General features: G+C 40.6%; 1 protein-coding gene across 2 annotated transcripts in view; it reads right to left on the bottom strand.

Annotated features, from left to right (window-relative positions):
• The window catches only part of LOC134300842 (uncharacterized), a 291,233-nt gene that overhangs the window by 88,563 nt on the left and 190,386 nt on the right, over positions 1-12,284 (bottom strand). For both annotated transcript variants that reach the window (XM_062985271.1, XM_062985272.1), the window contains 2 exons: positions 4,977-5,067; positions 588-720 (listed from right to left, as the gene is read on the bottom strand). In XM_062985271.1, coding sequence (XP_062841341.1) covers positions 588-720; positions 4,977-5,067 — 224 coding nt within the window. The remainder of the gene's footprint in view (positions 1-587; positions 721-4,976; positions 5,068-12,284) is intronic.

The following is a 12,284-nucleotide window of genomic DNA, read 5'->3' as shown; positions in this document are numbered from 1 at the left end:
GTGGAACAAATACACACTTTGCTAGCTGAAAGGATCATACTGAAAGATTGAGTGACTTTTTTAGCATTGCTGTATCATCAGAAAGCACCTTTTGCTGTTTGTATTAGATTTGCTCAAGCTTATTGTTTTCATCAGTGTTCTGCTGTATTGATTATTACTTTGTGTATTTGTACCCCTATGTGATCATCAAACTAGCCCTATTTTGTGGGTACAGACAAGTCACCAACTACAGTCAATCTTAAATCTATATTGCAGAGATGTTAGCTTGCATGCTAGCAGGTTGTGCCACCTCAGCCAATGGTTTGAATAATCACTGTCTAAGTAGTGCATCTAAATAATCTGCCTTATGAGTTTGATGTCTTATTAGAATCCTCTCTACTATAGCAGCTGTCTAGGTAGGTAGTAGGCAGCAAGGCAGCTCACTAGGTTTTCAGACAGACCCATGCTGTAGTGTGGGACTTCCTAATTGGCGACTGATTGTCTAGTGTGCACCTTAAATAGCAAGCAATTGAGCAACTGAGTGTACTGAGCGCTCCTTAACCATTCTACATTACGGAAATTGGTGCACTGGTCCAGTGTGCTAGTACCTGCTCCCTGGCTTCATCTCTTTGTGCCGTCAAGTCAGATCCGAGTCTCTGCTGCTCTGCCACAACGTCTCGAGCCTTCAGCAGAGATTTCTGAACAGCGTCAGCCTCCAGCTGAAGCTTCTCCACCATCATTCTGTACAGATGCACAATCACAGTCCAGTGTTATTACAGCTGTAATTATGAACACGGCATGAAGATGTAAAGCAGAACAGGGGTACGGTAAGTAGTGTGGGTTCAGCACAGCACCAGAAATTCAAGGGACAGGGTTTATATCTTGGGTTTGTGAGCTAGTTCATCAGCTTTCTTTAGATAAAGGAGAGTGGATGCTCAAACTGCTTAGGTAAAAAAAAAAAACAGTTGACTGTGTAAAACCCCTGTTGTGTTTTTAGCTGCTTTAGACTTTGACATCATGGACTATTTGACTAACCGATTGCTAACTGAATTGCTGTAGGATTGGTAGGACCGCCTCATAGTGCACATTTTCATGGCCATGAATTTAGTAGGGCCTTAGATATAAGCCTAACCGACTGGTAGAGTGGCACCAAGAAGGGCTGAAGTGTCCGTGTGTGTTTCCTCCGGGAGATCCGGTTTCCACCTACAGTCCAACGACATTGGCCAACCGGAGCTAGTAAAAATTGCTGAAGTGTAAGTGTGTGTGTGGTTTGAACTTTGTGGTATGGACGTTTAGGAATAGAATTCAAATAAAATAGATTTTAAATAGCATGCGGTTCTTATTTGCCTAATGTACTCAATATTATATTTGAACGATACTTATAACAGTAGAAGCTGCAATTTTATTTCATACTAAAAGAGATTCTTGACTGGAAAAGTTTAAGAACCAGTATTAAGCACAATCATTTGCATCCGGCGCAGAATTGAAGTGATATGAGTGACACCCTGCAGCAGGTTCAATCACTGGTATTCAGACAGCGCTGCTATTGTCACACGACACCCGGAATGAACTCGAGCACAATAAATCAAAAAGGGGAAAAAAAAATGAAGCAGACTGAATCCAGAAAGCAGAATGTGCTTTCTGCCATTGGGAGTAAAACTGCCGCTTTTCAGGATTAAAGCCCCTATTTTGGCGAGTGAGGCGATTTATTTTTAAATCTTTTTTTTTTTCATCAGAGGTCATTCAAATCTCCAGGCGAGAGAGACAATGGGCCCCGCAGCGGCAGGAAGCCCCATTCGCAGGCCTGGAAGTAAGGCAGTAAAGAGGCAATCGATGAAGTGTCTATTTCTGCTCCGCCACAATGGGAACCGACTGCCGTGGCGAAAGGGATCAATACGACAAATTATTACAATTTCCACAACCTCTGCTGGACATTCCGTGGGCTGCGAACATGCACTCGTCCGCCTTTTGCCCGCATTAGAGCAGTCGCATGGAGCCCGTCGGAGCGAGGGAGACGGCGAAACTGCGGTTAAATACACGTGGCGAAAACGCCTATTCAGCCGCAATCGGGCCGCTTATACGACGGGCCAAAAGGTCACGCCCGTTTGAGTGACAAAGTATGAATAATTGCAGAAGTGGAAATGGCTCTGATAGAAGGTTTGGGCGATAAGTTCAGTCGGCTAGGCATGACGGAATGAGGGTGTAATAATATCAATCAGTACTTCAGGCTGGGGAAGAGGAAAGTCCAGGATTCAGACTCGGTACCATGTTCCATGTGCCATGTGCCTGCTCACCAAGTCTGGTTTGCACTGATACACCGATCAGCCATTACATTAAAACCACCTCCTTGTTTCTACACTCACTGTTCATGTTATCAGCTCCACTTACCATATAGAAGCACTTTGTAGTTCTACAATTACTGACTGTAGTACATCTGTTTCTCTACATACTTTTTTAGCCCCCTTTCACCCTGTTCTTCAATGGTCATGACCCCCACAGGGCCACCACAGAGTATGTATTATTTGGGTGGTGGATCATTCTCAGCACTCCAGTGACGCTGACATGGTGGTGGTGTGTTAGTGTGTGTTGTGCTGGTATGAGTGGATCAGACACAGCAGCACTGCTGGAGTTTTTAAATACCGTGTCCACTCACTGTCCACTCTATTAGACACTTCTACCTAGTTGATCCACCTTGTAGATGTAAAGTCAGAGACGATCGCTCATCTATTGCTGCTGTTTGAGTCGGTCATCTTCTAGACCTTCATCAGTGGTCACAGGACGCTGCCCACAGGGCACTGTTGGCTGGATATATTTTTGGTTGGTGGACTATTCTCAGTCCAGCAGTGACAGTGAGTTGTCAGCATTGCTGTGTCTTATCCACTCATACCAGCACAACACACACTAACACACCACCACCATGTCAGTGTCACTGCCGTGCTGAGAATGATCCACCACCTAAATAATAACTGCTCTGGGGGGTCCTGACCATTGAAGAACAGGGTGAAAGCAGGCTAAAACAGTATGTAGAGAAACAGATGGACTTCAGTCAGTAATTGTAGAACTACAAAGTGCTTCTATATGGTAAGTGGAGCTGATAAAATGGACAGTGAGTGTAGAAATGAGGTGGTGGTCATAATCTTATGGCTGATCTGTGTAGTTTATTCATGATAGCACTGGACAAGACTGGGTTTCACAAGACAATACAAGACACACAAGCACACACAAACTATACTAAACGCTATGCCAATGCTAATGGAACAGTGGTAGCCTAGTGGGTAGTTTTGGGCTGTCAGTCGAAAGGTTGAGAGTCCAAATCCTGGCTCTGCCATGCAGTCATGTAAACTCACATGAAAGTTGATCCTAAACTATCCTAAACCCTAAGCTAAGCTACACCCTGCAAGCTAACACAATGCTAATGCTAAACATGAACTAGACTAGAACACATAACACATGACTCTCTAAACAAAGTACCATCAAGTGCAGAAGCCGCAGCACAGTCTTTATATACGCCGGTTATTACTCCTTCCATGAGGTGCAGCTGTGGATCATTAGCTCTATTGTCCAATAATCATGAGGGGGCGTCAACTTGAAACTATAAACAAAGCCACCCCAACCATGTGCTCCCAGAGACAGGGGCGTGGCACATACTCATGAGACATGAGCTCCTGGAGCACAGAGAGGTTGGATTGGTGACAACACAGTAGGCTTTCAGCTGACAATTCACTGAACCACCTGACTTCTTATTTTTCTTCATCTATTAAAGTCTTAAATCCAGTTAAACTACAGTTTGTTGATGTGTAAGTGAACTTTATTTCTTTTTTTAATATAGCCTTATTCCTGCATTTCAGGCCTGCAACACGTTCCAAAAAAGTTGGGATGGGGGCAGTTTAGGGCTAGTAATGAGGTGAAAAAACTAAATAATAATGTGATTTCAAACAGGTGATGTCAACAGGTGATTGTAAACATGGTTTGGTATAAAAGCAGCATCCAGGAAAGGCTGAGTCTTTGATGAGCAAAGATGATCAGAGGATCTCCAGTTTGTCAACAAATGTGTGAGAAAATGATTGAAATGTTTAAAAACAGTGAACCTCAAAGAAATATTAGAAGGGATTTGCATATTTCTCCGTCTACAGTGCATAATTTCATTAAACCATTCGAGGAATCAGGAGGAATTTCATTGCGTAAAGGCCAAGGACGCAAGCTTAAGCTGAACGCTTGTGATCTTCGATCCCTCAGACGGCACTGCATCAAGAACCGCCACTCAACAATAGCTGATATAACCACATGGGTGAGGGATTACTTTATCAAACCTTTATCAAGCACTACAATACAGAGTTACATGCAGTTAAATGCCACTTAAAACTTTACTGTGCAAAAAAAGAAGCCTCATGTTAACCATTTACAGAAGCGGCATCGACTTCTCTGGGCTTGGAGGCATCTAGGATGGACCATCACACAGTGGAAACGTGTATTGTGGTCAGAAGAATCAGCATTCCAGGTCTTTTTTGGAAAAAAATGGACGCCGTGTGCTCCGAACCAAAGACGAAAAGGACCATCCAGACTGTTATCAGCAACAGGAACAAGTCCAAAAGTCAGGGTGTGTCATGGTATGGGGTTGTGTCAGTGCCCTTGGCAAAGGTCATTTACACTTCTGTGATGGCAGCATTAATGCAGACAAGTACACTGAGATCTTAGAGCAACATGTGCTGCCTTCAAGACAAAAAAAAGTTGGTACTGCATCATGTTTACCACTGTTATGTGTTTTTCTTTCTTTTTCTACCAGCTTTTACATCAAAGCTTTTTGCCATTTCTTCATTAATTAGCGTCTTTTTTTTATTTTTATAATTTGCACTTTATGACGCTAAGACTCTACTAACAAGCTAGTTGGTAATGAAATATGGTGTTAGTGTATCTTCATGTAGCTAGGTAAGCTGTGGTGTAACTGTGTTGTAGTTTAGCTAGCAGAGTGGGTGTTACTTGTTTTTACTGGAACTTACTGTAGCTCTGTGAGTTGTTGAAGGTTATCGGTCAGCTGATCCTCTGTGTTTGTAAGATTTGACAGTAAATAAGTCTTGTCTTTCTGGTCAACTACAAAAGAAAAAGGAAAAATGCCAAAATGTCAAGCCAAAATTATTTGTATAGCACTCTTTTTTTAATACAGTGGACATTGTTTAAATCAATTGTCTTTAATCCTGTATCCACAAACCCTGTTACCAGAAGTGAGGACATTGGTAATATACAATATAAACACTTATAAGTAGTTTCCTAATTTAACAGACCAACTTAATTGTATTTTGTTAATATAAGTAAATGTAGGATTTGGAACAAAGGACAGAATAAAAGTGAAAAAATGGTTATACACTATTTTAAAACATTTCACAATAAGCAGTTGAACTGGGAACAAGTGACAGTATCATGAATCTTTGAATCAATGAATCATGACACCATTTTGTGCCAAACATCTTGTGAGAATTGGTTATTAGTTCACAAAGAACATATGTTGGTTTGGGAACTGAGAATACTAATTGCTGCAGTTTTGGATGTGGACGTTTTGCTCATACTTGCTTGGTGCAAGACTTCAGCTTTTAATAATATGTGGTCAGCATTATTTGATTCTCCTTTTCATGAAGAACCACACATTTTTATTATGAGACAGATCTGGTCTGCATTGTACTGAAATAATCATGGACTTGGTTGGCAGCATGTGACTCTTTAAAATCCCAATATACACCTGTGCGTCAATGGTCCCTTCACATACACTGATCAGCCATAACATCCTCGTTTCTACCTCCTTGTTTCTACACTCACTGTCCATTTTATCAGCTCCACTTTCCATATAGAAGCACTTTGTTGTTCTACAATTACTAACTGTAGTCCATCTGTTTCTCTGCATTTCTCTGTCCACCTCACTGTCACTGCTGGACTGAGAATAGTCCAGCCAACAGCGCCCCGTGGGCAGCGTCCTGTGACCACTGATGAAGGTCTACAAGATGACCAACTCAAACAGCAGCAATAGATGAGCGATCGTCTCTGACTTTACATCTACAAGGTGGACCTATTAGCTAGGAGTGTCTAATAGAGTGGACAGTGAGTGGACACGTTATTTAAAAACTCCTGCAGCACTGCTGTGTCTGATCCACTCATACCAGCACAACACACACTAACACACCACCACCATGTCAGTGTCACTGCAGTGCTGAGAATCATCCACCACCCAAATAATACCTGCTCTGTGGGGGTCCTGACCATTGAAGAACAGGGTGAAAGCAGGCTAAAAAAGTACGCAGATTCGGTATTATGATGTGATAGTTTTTGTACTTGCCCTACATGAACTGAGGTTTATCCAAATTCCCTGGATATTTTCCACAATTTTATGTACATTAGATGGTAAATTATTTGTAATCATGCCTTTAGAAATGTCCTTTTTAACTGACTGACAATTCGCCCCTGGGGTTTGTACAACATAACTTAAATGTACATGTAATTAATCTCTGGAAACCACAGGCAATATGGTAATATCACTAACCACACATTATTATGATACGATTTATCATAATTATTATATTATTGTCTTTTTTTAGGGTCTTTCAGAAAACCTGAAGCAACCAGAGCTGAAAATCTAGGATCTTTGAAATACTCCAGGCTTCTGCATTCTTTCAAACTTTCATCCTGCATTTTTTTCTAAAGAGAAGTAGTACAAAAGACTAGGATAACAAATGCAAAAGAGTCATTCTGTGCTCATCAGACCATTATTGTGCAGATCTGGCAGCGTGTTAAAAGATCCAGCAACAAATATATGATCCAAACATCATTACTACTACTAGTATTATTAACAATAATACATTCAAATGTTCTATGCTCTTTTAAAAGCAATATATGACATGATCATATTGAAATAAATCAATCTAATACACAGGCAAATCACTGCACAAAGCACAAATGATCACAACATTAAAACGATATTGTAAAGTAATAATCGGCCAGGAGTGTGATGAATATAACAACTTGGGTGAATCTTTGATTTGGGTGGTACACATACACTGATCAGCCATAACATTAAAACCACCTCCTTGTTTCTACACTCACTGTCAATTTTATCAGCTCCACTTACCATATAGAAGCACTTTACAGTTCTACAATTACTGACTGTAGTCCATCTGTTTCTCTACATGCCTTTTTTTAGCCTGCTTTCACCCTGTTCTTTAATGGTCATTTGGGTGGTGGATCATTCTCAGCACTGCAGTGACACTGACGTGGTGGTGGTGTGTTAGTGTGTGTTGTGCTGGTATGAGTGGATCAGACACAGCAGCGCTCTACCGTGTCCACTCACTGTCCACTCTATTAGACACTCCTACTTAGTTGGTCCACCTGTAAAGTCAGAGACGATCGCTCATCTATTGCTGCTGTTTGAGTTGTAGACCTTCATCAGTGGTCACAGGACGCTGCCCATGGGGCGCTTTTGGCTGGATGTTTTTGGTTGGTGGACTATCATCCATCAGCATTGCTGTGTCTGATCCACTCATAGCAGCACAACAGACACTAACACACCACCACCATGTCAGTGTCACTGCAGTGCTGAGAAAGATCCACCACCTAAATAATACCTGCTCCGTAGTGGTCCTGGGAGAGTCCTGACAGCATGAAAGGGGGCTAACGAAGTATGCAGAGAAATAGATGGACTACAGTCAGTAATTGTAGAACTACAAAGTGCTCCTATATGGTAAGTGGAGCTGATAAAATGGACAGTGAGTGTTGAAACAGGTAGGTGGTTTTAATGTTATGGCTGATCAGTGTATATTATATATTAAAAATATGTAAAAACACCACACTAGTGTGTTTTTTTTTAGGGTTATCCTGTCCACCTCTACTTTAAAACATGTTCTCAAATCAAATGTCATGTTTATGAGTATAACTGGCATTATTTTATTTATTTATTTATTTTTCCAAATGGCTCAGGTGTTGCTTTATTCATGTATTTATGTATTTGTACCAGCACCCAGTACTCCTGCAGCATGAACAGCTGTATACATTAATGCCATCACTGTAATGAATTGTTTTAATAGTAAACCTAATACACAGTGGATGTTGGTCATATAATAAAACAACAGATGGATTGAATAGATGGATTAATAGTGAAAAATAGTAATGTAACAAGAAAAAGCAGCGTCTGTGGGGAACTGATTGTTTTCAGCTACGGAATATGCATAATGGAAGCATTAAATATCTTGTATTATGAACGTTTTTCCTACATTAAAGGAACTACAGACCCTTGCACTATTTAAAAACTTCAGTACATGAGCTTTTTTAATAATTTATAAAAGGTCACATTGTTCTTTGCATTACATATGGGTGATACAGTTTCACAGTAGGAAATATTAATCATACCTGTGTGATGTAAAGAGCAAACTCGCTGTATATAGGGGATTCAGTCCAAAATTACCTCATTCTTTAACTATAATGCCAATCTATTTTTATAATTGGTAATTAAAAAATACAAATTAAATCAAATAAAAATCGCTGACGTTTGGGATGCATGTGTTAAGTGGCCTGCTAAGTGTGCATAAGATGTGTCCATAAATAATGTCTACACAGTAAATTGCTAGTAAATGCCATATTTAAAGTGCAAGTTATAGTAAGCATTTAGGATCCTGGTACCTCAATGTCTAAAAATAAAATAAATAAATAAATAAGCCAATATTATACACCGACCAGGCATAACATATGGCCACTGACAGGAAAAGTGAGCTGGTTATAACACTGATTATCTCTTCATCACAGCACCTGTTAGTGGGTGGGATATATTAGGCAGCAAGTGAAAATTTAATCCTTAAAGTTAATGTGTTAGAAGCAGGAAAAATGGACGAGCGTAAGGATTTGAGCGAGTTTACGACTGGGTCAGAGCATCTCCAAAACTGCAGCTCTTGTGGGGTGTTCCCAATCTGCATTGGTCAGTATCTATGTACAGTGGTAAACCGGCGACAGGGTCATGGGCGGCCAAGGCTTATTGGTGCACATGGGGAGTGAAGGCTGGTCCAATCCAACAGACGAGCTACTGTAGCTCAGACTGCTACAGAAGTTAATGCTGTTTCTGATAGAAAGGTGTCAGAATACACAGTGCATTAGGAAGTTGGTCATAATGTCATGCCTGGTCGGTGTATATGTTTATTAAACTGTGGAGGTATGGCATTACAGTGCCGCATTTTGCCAGCTAACGAGCATACGTAAAGTGACCAATCAAAGCTTTATTATTCAAGATGCTCCAGCCACATTTTGTTCTTTAATTTATTAGAATTCATAGACCAATCTTATGTCCTGTATTAGGTCAGTCTGTTTTAAAATTAGCTTTAAATGTATCAAAAGAGGACCAGCCTCAAGCTACCTTAGTGAACTAAGATAACTCATAAGAATGAAATAGAATATAATAGAATGCCCTTATTTGTCATATATACATAAACATGTGTACGTACAGTACAATGAAATTCTTTTTCTGCATATCCCAGCTTGTATAGAAGGGTGGGGTCAGAGTGCAGGTTCAGCCATTGTACGGCACCCCTGGAGCAGGCAGGTTTAAGCCCTACCCACTAGGCTCCCACTGTCCCCCGAAAACCCCCGCTCTGTAATATGCAATCTCAAGTCTCGCTTGTCTTGATCCTCCACCCTAAACTCGAGGAGGACGGGTGTCAAGGCTGTTCTCTGTACTAGCACCCAAGTCATGGAAGAAACTTCCACTGTCTGTTCCAACATTTAAGGTCCATCTCTTTACTAAGCACTTAAGCTGAGAACTAACATGCACTTACTAATCTTCTATAGCATCTACCTATCTTACCTATTGCTTTGTTTTAACAGGGTTTCATCAGATTTGTATCCTTGTTGTCTACTAAAACTACAGTAAGCAATATCGTGTCCACTCACTGTCCACTCTATTAGACACTCCTACCTATAATTGTCTTTAAGACAAATTACCATGGTGTAAGCAGTAATATAAAACACTACAACATAATTAGACTGCATGATTCTGTTGTGGATTATTTTTGTCATTAGGTATGAGTAAAAAATGCTTTTAAAATATGTTAAAAATGTCAATGTCAATAATAAACACGTTGCATAATGATTTCTTTACAAAAATCACTATGCTACTATAACTAACACAGCACGTATGTACACAAAAATTAAACGTGAGCCGAGCTCCTAGAAGAATCTATCCCCCTCGCCTCGCTGCTGTGAAATCAAATCACCATCAGACATATATTCCGAGACAGATCTTGACATGATACTTTGTCCCACAGTTTGTCTTGCATCATACTGCTGCATTGCAAAAAATTTACATAACATCAGATTAATATCTGATTCATAGTGAGTATTTGATGTAAACCAGCTTTTGTTGTGTGCGCAGAAAATTCCAGGTTTCAACGATAGATGGCACTCTTTACTTTGATCCCAGAATTAAATACTGTACTGAAGAACAAGCCTGGCTTTGCAAAAGGGAAAAAAGGTCTGGTTTTACTACAGTTAAAGCATTAAGTGTACATTTCAAACACATAGATGTGGCCAATATGTGAAATTAGCAGTATGTACTCATATAAGATGAATACCCTTATTTGAAATAGATGTCTAGTTTTAATACATGATGGGTATTTCTAATAGATGTAATTAAACAGACCCCTTTCAATCCTAAGAGGGAATATAGCTATTGAATATAGATACGGTTACTTCTGTAAGCCGAGCTGCATTAACGTGAGTATTACTGAGTGTAATGGATAGAAAGCTTTAAGGGCTTTTGTTCGGTCGGGATTAAACGGCGTGTGATATGTGGCTGGTGGGAAGCTGCTGCTTAAAAGTGAATGCTAAAATCTGCAGCCCACCATGATTAATTTATGGCGTTGCGAGGCCCAAACTGGTTAAATTGGAGCCGCAGGAAATTGAAGAGCCGACCGAAAATGCTAAATATTTAACAACGTACACACACACACACAAAGCCTGAACGCGGCGGCCCACCTCGGCTAGATTACAGAACCTCCTCAAGGTAAAAATGTTGTTACACATCTAAATAATCGATAAAAGGAGGTAGCGCTGTGCTTACAATTCAACTCCAGACTGAAATAAATAAATGAAAATAAAAAATGATACCCAGGGCATTAATTTAATATAAGCCCGTGAACGCTGACTGTCCTGGAAGAGCTGAGAGTTGGTGGAGAGTTAATTGATGGTAGGTCATGAGGTGTTGGTACAGTAATGGAATATGCAGGTGAGAGGTTAGAGAGCTGAAAGTGCTAGAATAATGTATTTATTTTTTTTACTAAAAGCTTAAGGTGAGAGAAGACGTGGTATGAAAAAGACAAAGGAACATGCTAATTCTAACTGGTTATAAAAAACAAAGCCAGCATATGAGTGTAAATGATGATCCATCTTCTTATTACACAATGTGGAACACCTTGTTTCTACTCACTGTCCATTTTATCAGTTCCACCTACCATATAGAAGCACTTTGTAGTTCTACAATTACTGACTGTAGTCCATCTGTTTCTCTGCATGCTTTGTGAGCCCCCTTCCATGCTGTTCTTCAATGGTCAGGACCACTACAGAGCAGGTATTATTTGGGTGGTGGGTCATTATCAGCACTGCAGTGACAATGACATGGTGGTGGTGTGTTAGTGTGTGTTGTGCTGGTATAAGTGGATCAGACACAGCAGCGCTGCTGGAGTTTTTAAACACCTTACTGTCTCTTCTGGACTGAGAATAGTCCACCAACCAAAATCATCCAGCCAACAGCACCCCGTGGGCAGCGTCCTGTGACCACTGATGAAGGTCTAGAAGATGACCAACTCAAACAGCAGAAATAGATGAGCGATCGTCTCTGACTACATCTACAAGGTGGACCAACTAGGTAGGAGAGTCTAATAGAGTGGACAGTGAACGGACACGGTATTTTAAAACTCCAGCAGCGCTGCTGTGTCTGATCCACTCATACCAGCACAACACACACTAACACACCACCACCATGTCATTGTCACTGCAGTGCTACGAATGATCCACCACCTAAATAATATCTGCTCTGTGGGGGTCCTGACCATTGAAGAACAGCCTGAAAGGGGGCTAACAAAGCATGCAGAGAAACAGATGGACTCCAGTCAGTAATTGTAGAACTACAAAGTGCTTCTATATGGTAAGTGGAGCTGATCAAATGGACAGTGAGTGTTAATGTTATGGCTGATCAGTGTATATGACAAATAAAGAGTTTGGCATGCTGCGCTATACGGGGCAGCTTCACCTACGTGATCAAAAACAGTTCTTGTGTACACCGCCTG

The sequence above is a fragment of the Trichomycterus rosablanca genome, chromosome 23 (assembly GCF_030014385.1).
Source record: "Trichomycterus rosablanca isolate fTriRos1 chromosome 23, fTriRos1.hap1, whole genome shotgun sequence".
Classification (NCBI taxonomy): Eukaryota; Metazoa; Chordata; class Actinopteri; order Siluriformes; family Trichomycteridae; genus Trichomycterus; species Trichomycterus rosablanca.
Note: the sequence above shows the minus strand (reverse complement) of the source record. Positions and strands in the feature narration are given on the sequence as shown.